At 43.8% G+C, this 23966-nt stretch overlaps 1 protein-coding gene across 2 annotated transcripts in view; it reads right to left on the reverse strand.

Moving 5' to 3' along the window:
- LOC134397646 (acetyl-CoA acetyltransferase, cytosolic-like) overlaps positions 1–23966 on the reverse strand; it is a 36814-nt gene that overhangs the window by 6114 nt on the left and 6734 nt on the right. Inside the window, exons 2-4 of one of the 2 annotated variants that reach the window (XM_063124479.1) lie at positions 19193–19441; positions 11004–11138; positions 384–565 (exon numbers count right to left, since the gene is read on the reverse strand). In XM_063124479.1, coding sequence (XP_062980549.1) covers positions 384–565; positions 11004–11138; positions 19193–19322 — 447 coding nt within the window. In that variant the 5' untranslated portion in view covers positions 19323–19441. The remainder of the gene's footprint in view (positions 1–383; positions 566–11003; positions 11139–19192; positions 19442–23966) is intronic. The other variant, XM_063124480.1, reaches the window with a different exon arrangement.

Raw genomic sequence — 23966 nt, forward strand, 5'->3', positions numbered from 1 at the left:
TACTGATTTTGTGAACCGCCCAGGGAGCTTCAGCTATTGGGTGGTATAAAAATGCAACAAATAAATAAATAAAATTTAAAAAATACATATACACAGACATCAGTACAAGCCACTTAACCATAATTAGGCTCTTTAGAAATACAGGGGAGGATTGGTATAAAGGAAATGGATGCCCATTCAGATTACCAGCTGGATCCTGAGGGAGAAAGTGGTCCTGACGGATTTGAGTCATGAGGCCACTGCTGAGGTAAAGTTCATCAGATCGTGATGATTTCAACAAATATCGTCCAATTGCTTTTGTCCTGAGGATTTTTTGTTACAAGCTTCTGAAAGGCAATACGTCTGAGGGCCTGAGTGATGGCTATGAACACCCACAGCCTCACCTTGCTCATGCTTTCCATGCCTCCAGCCACCACAATGCTGGAATCGCCGGTCATGATGGACTGCGCTCCTAGGCACACCGCTTTCAGGCCTGAACCACATAATATTTGGCAGCTCCAAGCTGGTGCCTCATATGGAATCCCTGCACCGATGCTGGCTTGCCGAGCAGGATTCTGACCGGCACCTGCAGAAAGACACCGAACTCAGAGTGCATAGAGGCAACCAGGTCAAATTGCAACCAGGGCAGTATCCCACGCTACCCACCCGTGAGTGGTATCGTGGTAATGGTTTACCCAAAAATTTAGCAGAGTGCGAATAGCAGCAGCAGCGTGGAGCTGGAAATGGTTTCAGCTTGGAGTTAAGAACAAAAAAGAAGCATGGGATGGAGGGAGCTTAGCCCCGCACTTTACGCACTTTCTAAACGGTGCTTTTAGTGCCATACAGGCCCCAAGCGACAAAGTCGCTGAGGAAAAATCTAAACTAACAAAACTATTTTTATATATATATATATATATATATATATATATAGGATAGACAAAGGAGAAAAGAACGCCGAAGCGAGAAAGACAAGAAAGAAGAGAAAGAATTAGAGTAAAGAAGATATTTTAAGACACAAACGCTAAGAGGTTGGTTCTATGGTCTATGCACAATGGCGGACGACGAAGAACTGAGGTAAGGGCGGGAACCCCATGGACATGCGCGGTAGCGTGGGGGAGGGGTTCCCGCCAAAAACGTTCCACTCAGCTATAGTAGGTTCCGGTCTGGTCTCTGCGCAGGCGCAAAGCCCATATGTGTGATGCATAGAGACCACGAAGAAGAACCACAGCCAATTCCTTCCACCCTCGACGTTCGTCCATCTGCAAGCGTGACTGACTTCACCTTGCTTGGTTCCAACTTCCGAAACGCCTCTGGATTATTAGAAATTGTTCTGGACGACGCAGAATCAATCAGCCAAACCTCTTGGGCCTCGTTACACCTCACTGTGGCTGAGACAAATGCATTCGAGCATTCCTTCACCTCTTCTCGAGCCTGTGTAACTCCTTTCTTCTTTTTACAGAAACGTTTGATATGCCCCGGCTGCTTACAAAAAAAACACTTTTTCACAGCAACAGCGACTCTCTCCACTCCGTCGCCTTGGAAACTCTTATCTTTCTGCATTCTTTCTCCGCTGCCAAGGGCTGACTGCTTAACCCTTTCCTGGCAGTTTTCCTCCTTCCTGGAAAGACGCCGTTTCTCTTCTTGGAGCAAACGACCCATCAAATAATGAAGAGTGAGTTCATCAGTCTTCATACTTTCCAGACTGGTTGTCAGAACGTCCCAGCTTTGAGGCAACGACCCCAAAATCAGGTAGCACTTATGCTCTTCTGTAAAAACGATTCCGACCTCCTGCAACTGGACAAATAGAGATCTCATCTGTTGGATATGATTTGCCAAACTTCCAGCCTCCTCCAACTTTAAACGGTACAGCTCTCTGGTGAGACTCAGCCGTGTGCTTGCCGACGCACGCACATAAATCTGTCTCAGCGCATTCCAGCTGTCTCTTGCCGTCTCATCTCTGGTGATATGGACAATTTGCGAGTCCTCCATACTCAAGACAATGTTTGCTTTGGCCCTTTCATTCTGCTCTTCCCACACTTGTGCTTCTTGAGCAGTCTGACCAGCCGGCCTCGGGACACTCATGACGTTCCAACATCTGTCCCGCTTCAAAAACATTTCCATCTTGAATGACCACGTCAAGTAATTTCTCTCATTCAGCCGTTCCACCGGAATACCGGATGCCATCTGAACCTGGGCCATCCTCACCGGCTGGGCTGGAGCGCGGCTCACACTGGATACAGACCCGTCTGAGCTCGATGAACTGCCTGAGCTAGACTCGGTCTTTCCTTCCAGCGTTCCTTTACTCTCAAGCTTTCCAGCAACCAAAAATTATGCCTTCCAGATCCCTGGGCGCATAACCTATCGTGGTAATGGTTTACCCAAAAATTTAGCAGAGTGCGAATAGCAGCAGCAGCGTGGAGCTGGAAATGGTTTCAGCTTGGAGTTAAGAACAAAAAAGAAGCACTCACGGTCTTTGGTCAGTAAGAAACTTTACTGACACTAAATAAATTACTTACAGAATAAATGGTCATATATACAGTCCTTTCACCAACAGTACAGCAATAACAACGTAGCAGTGAAGATAATGTCTTAGCAGTAAAGATAATGTCTTAGCAGTGAAGATAATGTCATAGCAGTGAAGATAATGTCTTAGCAGTAAGAAGCCTTACAACATGGACTTCTTAAATACACTTTTCTCCTTGGCCCAATTAACCAATAGTCTCTTCATCATGTACATCTCGTACCGCACGTAGGCCAGGGAAGAATCTGCTTCATACTGGACTTCTCCTGGCAGAGACAATCTGGCCAAGGACATCTTTTTAACTCTTTAGAGTCCTTTTCCTTCTGTGGGTAAAAACCTAACCCCAACAAGTGGGGCCTACCACCTCTGTTTTGCAGGTGGCCAACCCCACCAATTCCTTTTTCCGCACATTGCCCACTGCTTGTGGAATGGAGATTTAGTGGTTCTGGAGGCAAATCCAGAAATGCGCAGAAAGAACAGGTTGCTTACCTGTAACTGTGGTTCTTCGAGTGGTCATCTGTGCAGTCACACATATGGGCTCTGCGCCTGCGCGGAGTCTGCCTCGGAAAGAACTTCTATAGCTAAGAATCTTGGCGGGAACCCCTCCCCCGCTGCTATGTGCGCATGTCTGAGGGGTTCCCGCCCAAACCCTCAGTTCGAATGAGACCCCCTTGCGGCCTCAGTACCGAGGGATACTGTTTTCAACTTGTCTGTATGAGATCCTTCGTACTTCCACCTAGAGGGGTAGGTGGGTGGGTTGTGTGACTGCACAGATGACCACTCGAAGAACCACAGTTACAGGTAAGCAACCTGTTCTTCTTCATCGTGGTCTCTGTGCATCACACATATGGGCGATTAGCGAGCTAAACTTACCGGAGGTGGGTAGGTGGTTCTTTTAGTTGCAGATGGATGATAGCACTGCCCTGCCGAAAGTGCAGTCCGCACGTGCTCTGATGTCCAACTTGTAATGTTTCACAAAGGTGGTTGGTCTTGCCCATGTTGCTGTTCTACAAATTTCTGGAATTGAAATCCCTCTTAGAAAAGCAGATGATGTCGCCATTGCTCTTGTTGAATGGCCTTTTACTGCTGTTGGAGGTTCCAATTTTGCCAATCTGTACGCTAGTTGAATTGTCTGTACTAGCCATGACGATAGTCTCTGTGCTGATACTGGCATGCCCTTTTTGCTTTGGCCATAGCATACAAAAAGGCGGTTTGACTTGCGGAATTGTTCTGTCCTCTCCTTGTAGAAGGCTAGGGAGCGCCTTACGTCAAGCATATGTAGTGTCTTTTCTAGTTGTGACTCTGGGGATGGAAAAAAGGTAGGTAACACTATGTCTTGGTTTAGGTGAAAAGTCGATACTACCTTTGGAAGGAAGTGAGTGTCTGGTTTAAGTACGACTTTGTCTCTGTGGAAGATGAGAAATGGTTCGTCTATGCGGAGTGCGCATAATTCACTGGCTCTTCTGGCTGATGTGATAGCTACTAAGAAAACTACCTTCCATGTTAGTAGCTGTAGGTTAGTTGTAGCAAGTGGTTCGAATGGTTTTTGTGTTAATTGGTGTAGTACCACCGAGAGGCTCCACGACGGGCATGGAGCTCGGATGGGTGGGATAAGATTTTGCAGGCCTTTTAGGAATTGCTTTACCCTGGGGTGTGAGAAAAGGGTGTATCCTTCAATTTGATCATGGAATGCCGAAATGGCTGCTAAGTAGACCTTAATTGAAGCAAACTGCAACCCTCCTTCCTTTAAATGTATTAAAAAGGATAGGAGATGCTGAATTGAGCAGCTTGATGGGTTGAATCCTCTTTTTTCTGCAAATTGAGTAAAGGAATGCCACTTTCTATTGTATGATAATCGAGTCGATGGTTTTCTGGATGCGTTTAAGATGTCTTGAATCTTTCTTGTAGTATCGGCATCTACTGGGGAAATATCCTCCAAACTGTGAGGTGTAGCGATTCGATGTCTGGGTGCTGGATCTTGCCCTGGTTCTGGCTGAGTAGGTCTGATCTCACCGGGAGGTGATAGAAATTGTGCTGAGACCTGTGTAGAAGCGTCGTGAACCAGTTTTGTCTGGGCCACCACGGTGCTAATAGGATGCAATTTGTGTTGTCCTCTGCTATCTTGGCTAGGACTCTGGTGATTAATGGGACTGGGGGGAAAATGAAATATAGGTGGTAGGTCCAATTTTTCATGAAAGCGTCTCCCATTGACCTCCACCCTTTCCCCCCTCTGCTGCAGAATTTGTTGCAGACCTTGTTGCTCTGTGTGGCAAACAGGTCGATGTCCGGTTGACCCCAGATAGCTATGATGTCTGCTAGGATTGTGGAGTGTATTTCCCATTCGTGTGCCGTGCTTGTCTGTCTGCTCAGCCGGTCCGCTAAGTCGTTGTCGTGACCTGGGATGTGTACCGCTGTTAGCGATATCTTGCGGCGTATACACCATTCCCATATTAATAGGGTTAGTTTCGTCAGTGGGAGTGATCTGGTTCCCCCTTGTTTGTTGATATAGTACATTACGGTTGTATTGTCGGATGTGACCTGTATGTGGTGACCTCGAAGGTTTGAGTCGAGTGCTCTCAATGTCTTTTGAACTGCCTTGAGTTCTAGAAGATTGATATGGGCTTTTCTCTCCCTGGCTGTCCATATTCCTTGAACTTTTAAGGGTCCACAGTGTCCTCCCCATCCTGATTTGGACGCGTCTGTCATTATGATCTTTGTCGGTGTGGAGATCCCGAAAGGAATTCCCTTCGATAGGTTTTGTTGATGGGTCCACCACTTGAGAGATCTCTTGACTCCATGTGGCAGCTTTAGTTTGAGTGTCCTTGTGTCGTGCCACGGTTTTAGGATTCTTGTGAACCAGAGTTGAAGGCGTCTCATTTTTAGACGTGCGAATGGAATAATTAGGACTGTTGATGACATGAAACCTAACAGTCTTTGAAGGTCGTAGGCGTAAGTTTCTGTCTGCTGTAGAACTTCTTGCGTTAGAGTGATAATGTTCTCTGCTTTTTCTCTTGGCAGGAAGACTCGTCCGGATGGGGAGTGGAGTAGTGCTCCTATGAAGAGGATCGATCTCGTTGGATTTAGATTGGATTTTTCCTTGTTTATCTGGAGACCTAACTTGTGGAGCAGATGTGTCACTTGGTCTATGTCGTGGAGTAGACTTTCTCTTGAGTGCCCAACCAGCAGCCAGTCGTCCAGATATGGGTGTACGTGGATGCCTTGCTTTCTTAGATGCGCGCACACTACCGCCATGCATTTTGTAAAAACGCGTGGAGCGGATGAAAGTCCAAAAGGGAGGACTGTGAATTGAAATGCCTTTGTTCCAATTGCGAAACGAAGGAATTGCTGGCTGTGCTGGTGTATGTCGATGTGAAAATATGCATCTGTTAAGTCCACTGAGGCAAACCATGCATTCTTGGTTAGGAGAGGGAGGATTGAATTTAATGATATCATTCTGAATTTCTTTCTTGTCAAGAATAAATTTACGTTTCGGAGGTCCAAAATAGGACGAAGCGTTCTGTCTTTTTTGGGAATGGTAAAATAGCGCGAGTAAAACCCTTGGTTTCTTTGTGCTTTTGGAACTGGCCTTATTGCCCCTTTTTGAAGCAAGGACTTGACTTCTGCTTTTAGGGTGAGGGAGGGGGGTGTTATTCTCACTACACCTGTTGGAGGCATGGAGGTGAACTGCAGGCGATAGCCCCTTTCTACAATGGCTAATACCCAGCTGTCCGTGGTTATTTCCTTCCATGCATGTTTGTTTGCAGTGAGTCTGCCTCCAAAAGGTGTGGTGGTAAAGTCCTGTTGATCTGCACTGTTGGTTGGCCGCGAGTCAAAGGCGCCGCTTGTCGCTATCAAATCTTTTACGTTGATAGCGCGGTCTTGTCTGTCCTGTGAAGTGGCGTCTATTTGGCTGTGTGGGCTGTTGCTGCTGCTGTTGCTGTTGCTGTGATCTGAAGTTTTGTCTGTTTGGCTGGTATCTGTTTTGCTGGAAAGACTGTTGTCGGTACCAATGTCTTGGTTTTGGTTGTTGTGGGAGCCCAATGCCCATCTTTCTTGCCGTGGTTTTGGCTTTTTGGACTGTGTCCATGGCTTCATCCGTGCTGGCGTTGAACAGACCTATGCCATCAAATGGAAGGTCCTCAATACGGGACCTCGACTCCTGTGATAGACCCGCTGATCGTAACCAAGCATGCCTCCTCAAGGCGATTGCTCCAACCATTGCCTTGGTGCCGCAGTCTGTTTGGTGTCGAGCTGTCTGTATCTGCTGTCTAGCTAATTTGGTGGCCTCAGTCTGAAATACATGTGCCAGCTCCTTGTATTCGTTTGGTAAATGGTCACATAGTTTGCCCATCTTTTCCCAGAGGAAAAGCTGGTAGCGACTCATTGTCGCTTGGTAGTTTGAAATTTTTAAACTAAGCGCTGCCGATGAATAAGCTCTGCGTCCCATTTGATCTAACTTGCGCCCTTCCCTGTCTACAGGTGCTGCGTGTATTCTTCGTGTGCGACTCTGGGTCGCTTCAACAATAATAGAATTTGGGGGTGGATGGGTGAATAGAAATTCCACATCCTTTTCTAGGACTCTGTACATGTTATTTAGGCGTTTTGAAATTGGTGCCATCGATGCTGGATTTTTCCATGATTGTTGGATTGTTTGAAGCAGCGTTGGTGCGAAAGGAATTGACACTGGAGCTGTGTACTCGGTGTGGATGACATCAAACACCGGGTCCGTCAGTCTTTGGGCTTGCTGGTGTGTTTCCATGCCTAGGGATTCAGCCATCCTCTGCATGTGGTCTGCGAAATGGCCCAGGTCTTCTGATGGCAAGATTGGTTTATTGGGTCCTCGAGTTGTGCCCTGTGAGGCTGTTGATGCGGAAGACGTGGTGTCTGAACGGTAACCGTCTGTATCTGAGCCTGTTGATGTTGGTTGATGTAGTCCTTGGGCTTCTGTACCTTCTTGAATGGCTGCAGGAGGTACAGGCTGCCAAGCTTGCGAATGAGTCGCTCTGGGTGGGGGTGGAGGTCGATCTGGTGCCTGCCTCAGTGTCGAGGAGGCTCTGATTCTTGATGTCGATGTCTGTCGTGCGATCGCATGATCTTGCATCTGGCCGCCAGTAGATGTCGCTGTTGGTCTGCGCTCCCTGTGATAATTATGGTGATACTGGTCTCCTTGCCATTCCTCGTAATATTGTGAAGGTCTTAATGGGAGGTATTGTTGTTGCTGATCGTCCCATTCATATTCTGAAGCGTGAGGTCGGTCTCGATGGTAGGGATAGTGATAATCCTGTCCCTGAGGATACCGACTGGCCGAGGAGCGTATGGATTCTGGTGGGCTATGTTGTCCTGGCTGGATGTGTTCTGCAGACTGTAGTCTGGGGGTCCTCGGTGAGCCCCTGATAGACATACTTGGTTGTCTCCCGCTCTGCCCTTGCATGGGCGGGGAGTCTCTAATTTCCCCCTCTGATGTTGAGGGTCGGTTTGTGGTGTCTCTTCTAGGTGTCGATGTCGACGCCGATGGTCGGGCTACACCGTCGACCCTAGGCGTCGATGCCTGTGAGGCTAATTGGGGTTGAGCTATTGACGCTAATGGTGGAGTCTTTGATGTCGGAGCCCCAGTATGCGTCTTTGTTCTCTTTTCTCCCTGCTCTCGCTGTCCGGAGCGTTTTCTCTTCCTCTTTTTGGTCTCAGTTGCCCTTGGCTGTTTTGTCTTTTTTGATGGTCTCTTAGCCAAAGCTGCTGTTTGCGCTCTCCCTGGGGTCGGAGGGTTAGTTTGTTGAACTATCCCTGACCTTGTTGGTGAGGTGGGAGGTGGGCTTTGAAATGCCTCTCGCGCTAGAGCTGTAGTCGGAGTTGCCATACTTGGGGTCTCGACTGCTCTTAATGCCTTATTCCAGAGCTCTGCTCGGAGTTTGTCGGCACGATGCTTGCGCGTTTGTCTCGAAAACGCTTGGCAAGCTCCACAAGTTTCCACGTTGTGGCTTTCTCCTAGGCAACTGAGGCACAAACTGTGTCCATCTGCGGTTGGGAGTTTGCTCCCGCAGCGTGTGCACTTCTTGAATGGGGCCCGGAGGGCCATGCGCCTGAAGGCGGTGATTAAGGATTGCAATTCTGAAGAGATGTTCTCTACTAATCCTTCTATTGTTATTATAAAGTTTTAAAACTTAGCTATCTTCTCTTTCTATCTCTAAGGTAACACGAAGTTGTTCCCGACGATGCAGCCGCTATGGCGGTCGAAGAAGAACTGAGGGTTTGGGCGGGAACCCCTCAGACATGCGCACATAGCAGCGGGGGAGGGGTTCCCGCCAAGATTCTTAGCTATAGAAGTTCTTTCCGAGGCAGACTCCGCGCAGGCGCAGAGCCCATATGTGTGATGCACAGAGACCACGATGAAGAACACTAGTTTCTGGAATGGGGAAGGTCGGTAGAATCCCATTACTCAAGCTCCGCTGATCTGCCCTGTTCCAGAAATGAGTATTTCCGCTCATCTCAGGTTGCCCCCGGAAAGGCTAAATCTTCCATTCCGCAAGCAGTGGGTGCTGAAGATGGAAGGGAATCAGTGGGGATGATGGGACTGGTAGTCCAACACATCAGGTGGGCACCTCATTTGGGAAAGGCTGAGCTGGTTCCCGCCATATGTGCAGGCAAGAGACACTAAGGCACCACCGTGACACAATACTATCATCATCCAGTTTCATTGTTAAGTCGAGAACCAGCTCTTGCCTTCAGAGCCAAGCATTGCTTTGTAAAAAAAGAAAGAAAGAAGTATACTGAACATTTCAGCAACTGTGTTCCTGATTGCTCAAGTGACCTTTGTTCTGAATTTCTTGGGTTGGCCTCTCCTTGCCTTTGGGATAACATTACAACATTGCTGTGGGTGGGGCTTTGTTCTGTTTTCCACCCCCTGCCCCCACCTCCATATCACACTGACATATCCTCTCTCTCTTAACTAAACAGTTTGGGAACAGGATATGGGAAGGACTGCCTGTGCCTGTATGAGCCTGGCCAAGCTTTAAGGTCAACATCAATCCACCAGTGAGTTCTGTGAGATTGGCAAGTACCAGAGACAGGATCTTTCCTGTGTTGGCCCCACATCTTTGGGATGCCATTCCTTAGCTAATGCATATGCTTGCCTATTTGCCAGCCTTTGGGAATCTTTTTAAAAGACTTATTTTGCATTTAAAAGATTTAGTCTGCATTTGGTTAATTGTAATGAACTATGCATCTAACCAAGATTCTATCTGCTGCTACTGCCTCACTTGTTATTTTAATTATTTGTACTGAATATTTATTGTTTTTTAAAGCATTTTATCCCACTTCTCTGCCAAAAAAGACCCCCGGAGTGGCTTACATATAATTAGTAAAAGGAAACAATAATGGTTTGATGATTTGTTTTGCATTTTAAAGTACACTGTATTCTGCTTTGTGAAGATTTTAGTCTGAAAAGCGGGCTCTTTAAACCCATTAAATCCATCTCCAGGTAGGGCTGGAAAAACTCCTGCCTGGAGAGTAACCTCCAGTCAGAGTCGACAATACAGGGCTAGATGGACCAATGACCTCATTCGGTATAGGACAGCTTCCTATGCGCTCAGGAAATTTGACAAGCTAACGTGTGAATTCATAAAATTTAAAGGTAGGCCTGCCAGGTTACAATCCAGTGAGCCGAGGCAGCTTTACTATCCACAGTGCAGGAAAAAAGAGCTTCTTCATCCTGTTCCTTGCCTAGCTCTGGCATCCACTCCTTCCTGATGTGGCACACATTTGATTGTTGCAGCAGGTGGTGGAGATGGTGGGTGAGAGGACTGGGGAAGGAACAAGCAAGAGAAGCCACAGTTGTTTCATCTCCCTCCTCCAGGAATATTAAAAGTTACAACACAGATTACTGAGTTGCAAACGGCTTGGGACCTCGATACTGGAGGGCGCGCTTCTCCCTTTATATGCCTGCTCAAGATTTGAGAACTGTCGGAGGAGCCCTCTTACACTTCCCACCAACACAAGACATACACTATGGTGGGACATAGGAGAGGGGTTTCTCTGTTGTGGCACCCCAGCTGTGGAATGCCCTCCCCTTGGAGGTCTGACTGGCACCGGCACTGGCTTCATTTCAGAGCCATGTTAAGACACGGCTTTTTAACAAAGCCTTTGATGGCTAAATTCACATAGTTTAAATTGTTTTTACTGTGTTTAAATTCTGTACTGGTTTTAGCTTATTAATGGTTTAATTTGTTTTTAGCTGTGTATATTGTTTTATATTGTTTGTATGATTTCATCTGTACCCCACCCTGAGATCCTTGTGATATAGGGCAGGATACAAATGTCTTAATAAATAAATAAATAAATAAAATAAACCCTACTTATATGACAGAAGAGGAGATGAGCTGTACAATAAAGGAAGATAGAGCTATAATTAATGGCAGAAATCCATCCACATTACAGAAGATTCTAGAGGAGAGGCCGTAACCAGAGTCCAGACCCCAAACCGGAGATAAATAGTTCATTGAAGATATACCTGCAGCCAAGACATGTCCAAATATAACTTCAGACACTTCTTTTGGATTGACTTTTGCCCTCTGCAAGGACTCCTTAATGGCTACGGAAGCCAGCTCATGGGCATGCAAAGTAGACAAGGCACCATTGAAGGATCCTAAACAAAATACAAGTGACATTTTTAGACTCAAGATAGACATATTTTCATTCTGTTCTGCTTTAAAAATAGGAGAAAGTTCATTACTCTGTATCCAAGCAAATCATAAAGAAGTACTGTTTGGAGACTTGTATAACTGAAACTGCACACATAACTAAAGTAATATTCCCCAGTAGATACTGTGCATAGAAACCTATGGTGCCATTTAAAGTATAGCCATGTATACATGCTGACTTGGAAATAGGTCGCACTAATTTAAATAAGATTTTCTCCCAAATAAGGGGCGTAAAACAGGAGCTTCAAATTTATTTATTTATTTATTTAATTACATTTATATACCGCCCCACAGCCGAAGCTCTCTGGGCGGTTTACAACATTTAAAAATAGTAAACGTTAAAAGTATACAATTTAAACACACACACACACGCACACACACACACACATAAAAACAGTATAAAAACAACAGTATCCATTTAAAAACAACAATTGTGGGGTCCATTAAAAACAAACTTAACGTTGTTAAATGCTGTTAAAATGCTGTTAAAAATGCCTGGGAGAAGAGAAAAGTCTTGACCTGGCGCCGAAAAGATAACAATGTTGGCGCCAGGTGAGCCTCATCGGGGAGATCATTCCACAGTCGGGGGGCCACCACTGAAAAGGCCCTCTCCCTTGTTGCCATCCTCCGAGCTTCCCTTGGAGTAGGCACTCGGAGGAGGACCTTAGATGTTGAGCGCAGTGTACGGGTAGGTTCATGTCGGGAGAGGCGTTCCATCAGGTATTGTGGTCCCAAGCCATGTAGGGCTTTATAGGTTAAGACCAGCACCTTGAATTGGGCTCGGAAACATATAGGCAGCCAATGCAAGCGGGCCAGAATCGGTGTTACATGCTCAAACCTCCCTATTCCAGCTATCAATCTGGCCGCCGCATTTTGCACAAGCTGCAGCTTCCGGACCGTCTTCAAAGGCAGCCCCATGTAGAGGGCATTGCAGTAATCTAATTTGGAAGTTACCAGAGTATGGACAACTGAAGCTAGGTTATCCCTGTCCAGATAGGGGCGTAGCTGGGCCACCAACCGAAGTTGGTAGAAAGCACTCCATGCCACCGAGGCCACCTGAGCCTCAAGTGACAAAGATGGTTCTAGGAGAACCCCCAAGCTACGAACCTGCTCCTTCAGGGGGAGTGCAACCCCATCCAGAACCGGTTGAACACCCCCCATCCGATCAGAGGAACCACCCACCAGCAGCATCTCAGTCTTGTCTGGATTGAGCTTCAGTTTATTAGCCCTCATCCAGTCTATTGTCGCAGCCAAGCACCGGTTCAGCACATCCACAGCCACACCTGATGAGGATGAAAAGGAGCAGTAGAGCTGCGTGTCGTCAGCGTACTGATGACAGCGCACTCCAAAACTCCGGATGACCGCACCCAACGGTTTCATGTACATGTTAAACAGCATGGGGGACAAGACCGATCCCTGCGGAACTCCATACTGAAGAGTCCACGGGGCCGAGCAATGTCCCCCAAGCACCACCTTCTGGAGCCGTCCCGCTAAGTAGGAGCGGAACCACTGCAATGCAGTGCCCCCCACTCCCAACTCAGCCAGACGTTCCAGAAGGATACCATGGTCGATGGTATCGAAAGCCGCTGAGAGATCAAGGAGAATCAACAAAGTCACACTCCCCCTGTCCTTCTCCCGACATAGGTCATCATACAGGGCGACCAAGGCTGTTTCCATGCCAAAGCCGGGCCTGAAACCCGACTGAAATGGATCCAGATAATCAGTCTCATCCAAGAGTGTCTGGAGCTGGCCCGCCACCACCCGCTCAAGGACCTTGCCCAGGAATGGGCAATACTCTTGTTTTAAACAACAAGGAAAGGGGGGCGGAGCCGGACGTCATGACGGGTAAGATCTCTTCTTGAGAGCTCCCGAGAGGGGGGGATCTGAAAAGCTTATTATCTCATTTAAAAAGACATGGGTCGTTAATGAAAGTGAAGGAGGATGCTTATGATTGTTAAGAGAGGGTGAAAATCCTGTTTTTTGGAAGCAAACTCAGATTAAGGAGGAGAAAAACAGCCCGTTCTCTGGCTGCAAGCAGACGGAAGGAGGGGGGAGCTAGAAGCGAAACGAACTTTGGAATGTTTGGAATGTTAGAGCTCTCCTGTCTTCTAGTCTGATAAACTGATGATTTATATACCCCTAATCTGAGAGAAAGGTTTAATGAGCAGTAATTCACCCTTTTAAATAAAAAAGCATCGAAGAATAAGGTCTTTATCTGCTAAGAAGAGGGACGCGGTGGATTGTAAACGGGACATTGACTGAGTTAAAAATAGATCCATGCCGTATATTAGAAAAAAAGGGAAAAAAACCCCGGGGAAGGCTACTTGGCAAAGAACTCATCCTTCTAACCATAATTTGGCCCGTCTTGAGAAAGTGCCTGTTGAAAAAGACTTACAAAGTTCTGGAAGTGATTCAGAAGGGTCTAATAAAATGGCTGAAGGTTTTGGCATGGAGCCAATTTCAGCTGCATTGGGAGAATTGAAAAAACTGATCCTGGACAGCACTGCCACTTTGAGCAAGAAGATGGATGAGAATGAAAAAAAAAGCGGCTGCCCGTATGGGGGCGCTAGCAGACAAGATAGCGGAGAATGATAGAGAGATAAAGAAGCTGGATGTGGAAGTTAAAGCACTTGCGAAAAAACAGGATGTTTTTGAAAAAAGCTGTGAGGTAAAATTGCAAAATCAAGATCTACAGCTGATCCGACTTCAAGATCAGGAACGGCGTTGTAATGTGCGCATTAAACAATTCGCTGAAGAACCAGGAGAGGATTTGAGAAAAACAGTTTTGAAGTGGTTCAACGATATGATGCCAGATTTGGATATAAAAGACGGTGATATTGAAAGGATCCATAGAGTGGGAGGAGCAAAGTATAGAGGATCATCCAGAGACATTCTTGTGAGATTTGGCAGTTACTATAAAAAAGAGGAAGTGATGAAGAAATTGAGGGCTATGGTCATGATTAAATATAAAGGCAAAACAGTGCAAGTATTCAACGATCTTTGTCAGCAGACACTTCAATGGAGGCGCAGCATTAAGCAAATAACTGAAACATTAACAAAGAATGTAGTGAGATATGCTTGGGGTTACCCGGTTTTTTTGAAGTTTTCTTTTGCTGGGGGTGATTACAGAGTAACCTCTCTGGAGCAAGGCAAGGAGCTGCTGAAGAGATTGGGGTTATTTAAGGATGCAAGTTTTGGAGCTGGAGACGAGAATGGAGCCGTAGCCGGGGCGTCTGGGACGGGGTAAATGGGGAATGTTGTTATGAGATAATTAATGATAAGTAATTAAATACAGAGATCGTGCCGTCGGGGCGGGGCCCCGCCTCCCCCCTCTCCCCTAAGTTAGATGGCCGGAGTAATAGACTCACGGGGATATGGGGAGGGGGAAAGTAGTGGGGGGGGGAGAGGGGTTGGGGGGATTATTAGGGGGGAGGGTGGGGGATGAAGGGGGGTTCAGGGTTTATTGTTATATTTGTTGTTGTTTATGTTTATGAGTTGCAGAGCACATGGGATCGGAAGGAAAATCAAAAGGGAGATTATGAATAAGAATATTAAAGTATCAACGCTCAATGTTAAAGGTCTGGGGGCAGTCGTGAAAAGGAGGAGAATAGAACAAATGTTAAATAAAGAAAGATCGGATATTATCATGTTGCAAGAAACACACCAAAAATTTGATGGCGTAAATGAAATCCGGACAAGGTGGTCTGTTTATTATGAAAAGTCATTAGGGACGTCAAAAAAAAATGGAGTAGCAATTTTGATTTCAAAAAAAAGTGGATTCATAATGGAAACTGTAAGAAAGGATGATAATGGTAGATATCTTATGATAAAGGGGCAAATAGAAAGTGAGCAATATACATTAGTAAATGTTTATGCCCCTAATGAGAAACATAGAGATTTTTTTATGAATTTATTTAATGAAATAGAGGAGTTCAGGGAAGGATTTCTAATTTTGGCTGGGGATTTTAATATGGTAATGGATAATAGAGTGGATAGATCAAACCCCACAAATGTGGAAAAAAGAAATAATATTACTATATTAAATAAACTAGTTAAAGAAAAAGACTATGTAGATTGTTGGCGTTTACTGAATGGCTTGAATCCGGGATTCTCTTATTACTCCCCAGTTCATCAGACATATTCTAGAATAGATTATATAATGGTTTCAAAAGAGTTTGCAAGTAAGGTTTGTAAAATGGAAATGGGGGTAATAAAGGTAACGGACCATGCTTTGTTAAGTTTAGAATTTACAGTCAAAAAGAATTATAAGGAAGCGTTTAGGTGGAAATTAAACACAAAACTGTTAAAGTATAATAAGGTGGTAGAAAAAATGCAGAGAGAATTGATTGAGGCTTGGGAAATTAATGAGAAGGGAGGAACGTCAAGGGCAGTAGTTTGGGATACCATGAAGGCAGTATCGAGAGGGATATGTATTAGAGAAATGTGTAATTTAAGAAGGCAACAAGCAGCAGAGCAGGAACAATTGGAGGAAGAGATTAAGAAAATGGAGAAAGATTATTGGCAATATAAAAATAAATATAAATTAATAGAAATACAGGCAAAGAAAAAACAATTAGAAAATTTAAATTTAGAGGAGGTTCAAAAGAATTTAATATATATGAAAAGGGAGTATTTTGAAAACAGTAATAGGAATTCTAAAGTGCTTGCCAGGCTCACACAAAAGGAAAAAGCCAGGAACGGGATAGGGATTTTGAAGGATAAACAAGGGAAGTATTGTCATACAATGAAAGAGAAAGTAAAGATTTTTCAGGAGTTTTATCAGGAATTGTATAAGGGAAAGGATACTCAAAAACAAAAGTTGGAAGCTTATATAGAAAAATATATAAAGAAGAGAATAAAAATAGAGCATAAAGAGTTAATGGAGAAGGTAATAACTCAAGGAGAAGTAGAAGAAGTAATTGAGAATTTGAAGCCGGGTAAATCACCGGGGGTAGATGGTTTAGGACCAGAATATTATAAGGTTTTTAAAGGAATTTTAATACCAAAATTAATAAATTTGTATAATTCCATATTGGAAGGGGATAGAACGCCAGAATCATGGGAACATTCATTAATAATTTTAATACCAAAACCAGATAAAGATTTGACTGTCCCTGATTCATATAGACCTATTTCATTAATAAACCAGGATGCTAAGCTTTTTTCAACTATTTTAGCAAGGCGGTTGAATAAATTTATAGAGGAATATATAGGGGAGGACCAATGTGGATTTGTGGCAGGTAGACAGAGGCCTAATTTAGTGGGAAGAGTATTAAATGCAATACAGGTGATAAATAAGTCTAGGGTTAAAGCGGGAATTCTGGCATTGGATATTTTTAAGGCTTTTGATTGTGTGAGCTGGCAAGCTTTAAAGATGGTTTTAAATAAAATGGGATTTGAAAATAAATTTAAAGCGATAATAGAACAGTTATACTCTCAAAATACAGCCGTAGTGGTAGTAAATGATGGTGTGACAGATAAGATACGACTAGCCAGAGGGACAAAGCAAGGCTGTCCGCTCTCACCAGTCCTATTTGTAATGGTAATGGAATTATTGGCGAATGCAATACGAGAAGATGAGGAGATTGAAGGGATAGGTAGTATGAAAGAAATTAAATTGAATATGTTTGCAGACGACACGTTGTTGACGATAAAGAATCCAATAGAGAAGATGGGGAGAATTAAACAACTATTGAGAGAATTTGAGGATATTACGGGGTTAAAAATAAATTGGTCTAAATCAGAATTGATGTTGTTCAATTATACTAAAAAGGAAGAGAAGGATTGGGAAGGAAGGGGAAGAGAGATCAGAGTTAAGAATCAGATTAGATATTTGGGAATAAAAATTACGCAGAAGTTAGAGAGTTTAGAGAAAGAAAATTTAAATGTGCTAAAAAAAGAGATTTTAGCAAAATTGGAAAAGTATAAAAGGTTAAATTTATCTTGGTTTGGAAGAATAGCATTAATAAAAATGAAGATTTTAGCAAAGATTAATTTTGTGTTTAGGATGTTACCAATAAAAATCTCAGAATTAGAGTTAAAAAGTTGGCAAAGGATTATAAATAATTATTGTAATGGTGATAAGAAAGCGAGGGTAAACAAAAGTAAATGGTATTTGAGCCAAAAAAAGGGAGGATTGGGTCTCCCGAATCTTAAATTATATTATGTAGCTAATAGATTAAGATATATAGTGGAGGCAATTATAGGATTAGGGGAATTAGATTGGATGGAAGAAGAAAATATGAGTAATATAGAGACTAAATTAGAAAATGTCTTCTTTATGGAAGGGAAAAAAAATGGGTGGAAAGTATAAATAATCTGCTTTTGAGGTCTCACTGGGAAATTTGGAGTAAATATAAAGGGGTGCTGCTGCCAAGCAGCTCTCCTTTGTCACCGGTAATATTGTTGAAGAATTTCCCGGAGGAACTAAAGAGTAGATTAAGTAAAGTTTTAATAGAAAGAAATAAAATGAAATTAAGGGATTGGTTAAGGGGAATGAGTACAAGAGAGGATATGGAAGAGGTTCTGAAGGATAAAAAGTTAACTTGGTTAAATTATAGGCAATTAGAATAATGGACTAAAAAGTGGGTTAGAGATAATGGAGAGTGTAGAGAATTAACAAAGTTTGAAGAATTAATAGTTAAAAAAGATAAGGAAAGGGAGAAAAGAACAGTGTTAAAAGGGTTGATGAGTGAAATATATAGAATATTGGTGGAGGAAGGGACGGTGGATAATTCGGGTAAAATGGTTTGGGAGACAGATTTGAAGGTACAAATAGGACAACAGGGTTGGGAGGGATTATGGAAACAAAGAGCGTTGAGAAATATGTCAGTAAGAATAAAAGAGAATTATTATAAAATTGTATGGAGGTGGTACCTAACTCCGGTTAGATTGAATAAGATAAACAATCAGCAATCAGAAAATTGTTGGAGAGGTTGTGGAGTTAAAGGAACGTATTTGCATATGTGGTGGGAATGTAATTATGTTCAGAAATTGTGGAAGATGGTGTTTTTGGAGATTGAAGAAATTGTGGAAATGAAGATAGAAAGAACACCAAAAGTTGCATTGCTATCACTATTTGAAGAAGATTTTAAATGTAAAAAGGAAATTAAGGAACTGATAACGAATTTGTTGATTGCAGCAAGATTAATTGTAGCTAGGAACTGGAAGATTCAAGGGGAATATTCTATTGAAGAATGGTATAAAGAAGTATGGGATATAGCTATTAATGATAAATTAACAAGTAATATTAAATGGAGAAGAGGTATAGCTAAATCAAATGATTTTGAAGGAATTTGGAAACAGTTCCTAGTGTTTGTGTTTTCTAAGGGAAGTGGGAAACCACCAGCAGAAGAAAGTATGAGATTCTGGAATCAGGAATGAGATCCCGGGTAGGGGGTGCACTTGTAGGTTTTATTTGATTATGTTATTAAGATAAGATATTTTGTATTCAAAATTGAACATTATGTAGTATGTTGTTGTTGCTGTTTTTTTATGTGAATGTAATGTGTATGTTTAAGTATTGTAGAAAATAAAAAATTATTTAAAAAAAAATAAAAAAAAATAAACAACAAGGAATAAAACAAGGATAAAAACAGAACACCAAGTGGGAAATGTAAAGGTGGGGGGAATGTTTGTTTAATAGAAGACAGCGCGGCTCCTTGACCCAAGAGATCAATTAAAAGAGGCTACTTTGCACAAGTTGAGCCAGAAATCTATTTAGTCCAGTACTGTTTACTTTAACTGACAAGGACTATCTGCTGTTTCAAATAAATAAAACATGTTCCCCCACCTCGAGGAAAGATATTTCACATATGATCAAGAGTGACAGAAATTTTGCACATGCTCAGAAATACCCAGTCTGAGGTGCCAGATTTTTTTATTTTTTAAAAACACACACCAGGATTTAATTTTGCAGCATTTCCTTAACTAAACTGGATCACATCAGTTTGTAACGAAAACTCTCAAAGGGTATCATATATGCTGTTCTACCTCATACCCAGTTCTTTGTGGAGAGAAGGTGCATTAGAAGAGCAGCCTGAGGTTTTGTTAATGGAATGAGTGAACAGAAGGCGATTCAGTTTCGTGGTTCTACCAGTCGTGGCCCAATCGGAGCGAGAGAAACACATCAGTGAGCTTCTCCAGGCAATCACAGCCCTCCTCCACAGAATGGCTCTATAGCCACTGCCCAATCACTGCAAGCAAAGCACAGGGGAAGGAGGAGCCTCCAGGGCTGCATTGATATTTTCTGCCAGGGAGAACCAAAATAAATAAATAAATAAACCAAGCAACTGCTGTAAGTGGAGCAGTGAAATGGGATGTCTGCTCCGGTTCCGATATTTCAGATCACTTATTCTGGACTAATCTTGTTAAAACCACTGGGATTATTCTGAAAAGCAAGGGTGTGAGGAGTAGTTGTTAAAGCATCGGATTATTTAAAAGGAGACTCAGGTTCAAATTCCAGCTCATCCATGAAGCTCACTGGGTGATCACTCACTCTCAGCCTAATAGATTCTGTTAGGGTTGTTGCAAGGATAAAATGAGATGAGGGGAAACCATATACGCAGCTTCCTTGAGATCCTTGGGAGGAAAGGTGGGGTATAAATGTAATGTATATCCCAAAAGCATTAAGTACTTTCAAACTAGAAGAATAGTTTAGGCTACAATCCTATTCAAACCTAGCTAAAAGTAAATTTCACTGAACTCAGCAGGACTTATTTTTGAGCAGACATGCATAGGTTTGTGCTGTTAGACTGTGTGTTTTGGGGTAACCACTTTAAGCTCCTAGGCTTCATTGATATGAGAGGAGAAATTAGTAAGTATCTCTTAAGGGCAAGGAACCAAATATCCCAAATCACCCACATTTATTATTCTCAAAATCCAAAAGTAATGTTACACTGATTATTAAGACCAACAAAGGCATTACAACTACTGCTTTGGGCTGCAGTCTGATGCACCAGCAGAGCTGCCTGCAATTTTGTTTGTTCATTGTTAAATCCCCATAAGGCAAGTCTTCACCCTTCATCCTCTCTTAAAGCAGTAACGGCCTAAGATATCCATACATCAACACACACACACACCCAATTCAGAAATATACTGGTTCCATTTGGTTTTCGCAGCTCAACATCACCCTTTGAGTGCCATTAAAATGGAGCAGTTAGCCCAGGGCTGGGGGAATGTGCTGCCCTCCAGATGTTGTTGGACTGTAACTCCCATCAGCCCTAGCCTAGCGAGGGATGATGGGAGTTGGAGGGCCACACTTTCACCATCCCTGTGTTAGCCAAGGCAGCACAGGATTGTATTCCGTGGGTTGCTCCCAATGTCAATCGAAGTTTTACGTCCCATTCATTTGAATGGGTCTTCTTTAGAAAGGGCTTCCACCAGAGACCACCCCAAGCTCCCCTAAACGCCGCCCTGGCCAGGCTTATTGCCGGCCTTTTCTGCCTCCAGCAGGGTGTCTCCAAATCGAGGAGGCATAAGAGGAAGATTTCCCGGAGACGTCCGAATCAATGGATCGTTCCAGATTGGGTCCATCCGATGTTATGGCAGTCGATTAACCCGCTTGCTCCACATTAATACAGAGCAGTACAGAGGGAAAGGCGGGGGTACATGTACATGTTAAACAGCATGGGGGACAAGACCGATCCCTGCGGAACTCCATACTGAAGAGTCCACGGGGCCGAGCAATGTCCCCCAAGCACCACCTTCTGGAGCCGTCCCGCTAAGTAGGAGCGGAACCACTGCAATGCAGTGCCCCCCACTCCCAACTCAGCCAGACGTTCCAGAAGGATACCATGGTCGATGGTATCGAAAGCCGCTGAGAGATCAAGGAGAATCAACAAAGTCACACTCCCCCTGTCCTTCTCCCGACATAGGTCATCATACAGGGCGACCAAGGCTGTTTCCGTGCCAAAGCCGGGCCTGAAACCCGACTGAAATGGATCCAGATAATCAGTCTCATCCAAGAGTGTCTGGAGCTGGCCCGCCACCACCCGCTCAAGGACCTTGCCCAGGAATGGGCAATACTCTTGTTTTAAACAACAAGGAATTATTGCTTAAAAGAACACATAAAACTTGGGAGGAAAGGTGGGGTATAAATGTAATGTATATCCCAAAAGCATTAAGTACTTTCAAACTAGAAGAATAGTTTAGGCTACAATCCTATTCAAACCTAGCTAAAAGTAAATTTCATTGAACTCAGCAGGACTTATTTTTGAGCAGACATGCATAGGTTTGTGCTGTTAGTGGGTGGTTTGTCTGTCTGGCTAGGTGATGTTCAACCTGTTCTGGAGGGGGTTGCACTGGTTCGTAGTTTGGGGGTGATCTTGAATCCATAACTGTCACTTGAGGCACAGGTGGACTTGGTGGAAGGAGCACCTTTTATCAGTTTACCAACTGCATCCTTACCTGGACAGAGATAGCTTAGTTACAGTTCTCTGTATCCATGCTCTGATAACCTCTCGTTTGGATTACTGCAATGCATTATATGTGGGCTGTCTTTGAAAATGGTCCAGACATTTCAGCTGGTACAAAACAGGGAAGCATGTTTGTTAACAGGGACTAGCCAACAAGACCACATCATGCCAGTCCTTTTCCAGCTTCACTGGCTGCCAGTCCAGGTGCGGGCCATTTTCAAAGTGCTGGTATTAACATTCAAAGCCCTAAATGGCTTGAGGCCAGGTTATCTGAAGGAACGCCTCCTCCCATATGTACCTGCCCAGACCCTAAGATCATCCTCAGGGACCCTTCTCCGTGAGCCCCTGCCAAAGGAAGGGAGGAGGGCCTTCTCTGCTGTGGCATCCCAGCTGTGTAATGGGCTCCCTAGAAAGGTTCACCTGGCACCTACATTATACTCTTTTGACATCAGGTGAAGACCTTTCTAATTTCCCAGTGTTTTAACAGTTCGTCATCTAAGTTTTTTAACTTTGCTGTTATAAATCTGTATTTTAAATCTGTGTTAATCTCTGCATTGCTGCTCAGTTTTATCCTGGTTGTGCTTTTATATTGTACTTTTATACTGTTGTTTTATACTTTGAATTGTCTTCATGGTTTTAATTTTTGTGAACCGCCCAGAGAGCTTTGGCTACTGAGCAGTATAGAAATGCAATAAATAAATAAATTGTGCAGGGTCTGCCTTCATGACCTGTGTCCGCAGCCTTTGACACGGTTGATCACAATCTTCTCTTAGATTCCCTCCATGACCTTGGACTCTGTGGCTCTGTCTATAACTGGTTCGCCTCCTATCTAGAGGGTCGCTCTTTCAGCGTGTCGGCTAACGGCAGCTCGTCCTCCTCTTTTCCCCTTTCAGTTGGGGTTCCGCAAGGCTCGGTGCTTGGCCCATTGTTGTTCTCTCTATACATGCTGCCCTTGGGCAAGCTTATTCAATCTCACGGCCTCCAATATCACCTGTATGCCGATGATACACAATTATATCTTTCATCTCCGGAACTTTCTCCAGTTGTCCACGATCGTATCTCAGCATGTCTTTCAGATATCTCAGCCTGGCTGCTTCATCGTCGTTTGAAACTTAACATGGCAAAGACTGAATTGCTTGTTTTTCCTCCTAAACCTTCTCCTCACCTCTCATTCTCTCTTACTGTCAACGATGTCACGCTTACTCCGGTCAAGGAAGCTCGTAGTCTTGGCTTTATATTTGACTCCTCGCTCTCCTTTACTCCTCACATCGAGGCAGTAGCTAAATCCTGTCGTTTCTTCCTATATAATATTGCCAGGATTCGACCATTCTTGTCTGTCTCTTCTGCCAAGACTCTCGTTCACGCACTGGTTATCTCTCGGCTGGACTATTGCAACCTTCTTCTCTCTGGCCTTCCTTCGTCTCACATCAGTCCGATGGTCTCTGTCCACCACTCTGCCGCTAAGATCATCTTCCTGGCCCGCCGCTCTGACCATGTCACTCCACTTCTGAAATCTCTTCATTGGCTTCCAATTCACTCCAGAATCCAATATAAACTTCTCCTGCTGACCTTCAAAGCTCTTCACGGTCTAGCTCCTGCCTATCTCTCCTCTCTCATCTCACACTATTGCCCCACTCGTGCTCTCCGCTCCTCTGATGCCATGCTTCTCGCCTGCCCAAGGACCTCCACTTCCCTTACTCAGCTTCGTCCTTTTTCTTCTGCTGCCCCTTACGCCTGGAACGCTCTTCCAGAACACTTGAGAACTACAAACTCAATCACAGCTTTTAAAACTCAGCTAAAAACTTTTCTTTTCCCTATAGCCTTCAAATATTGAATTTGTTCTGACTCTATACTGTTAGCTTCACCCTACCCGGTGCCTGTTTACACTTCCCTGTGCCTGTTTGCATTCTCCTTCCCTCTTTATTGTTTACTACAACTTATTAGATTGTAAGCCTATGCGGCAGGGTCTTGCTATTTACTGTGTTATCTGTACAGCACCATGTACATTGATGGTGCTATATAAATGAATAATAATAATAATAATAATAATTTGGCTCTGCTACTGATTCTCCCTTGGCAATAGCTAATCAGTTATGAGCTCTTGCTTGGCAACTCTGCTTACTGATACAAGTAAAGGTTTTCTTCTTGGTCCTGGTCAGATTGCTTATACACTGGCTCACCTTCTCTTCTTCCTAGTAAATTCTTTCTTTTCTATAGAGGACAGCTTAGTGACAGTTTCTATGGGCACCACCACATAAAACAGCCACAGAGGAGGGAATTTTTGTCAGTAATGTTGGAAAGGGTTAATGTCTTCCCTGTGCGCTGTGGTCCCAATGAAAATTAGTAATAATAAAACAT

This window comes from Elgaria multicarinata, chromosome 4 (genome assembly GCF_023053635.1).
Source record: "Elgaria multicarinata webbii isolate HBS135686 ecotype San Diego chromosome 4, rElgMul1.1.pri, whole genome shotgun sequence".
Taxonomy (NCBI): Eukaryota; Metazoa; Chordata; class Lepidosauria; order Squamata; family Anguidae; genus Elgaria; species Elgaria multicarinata.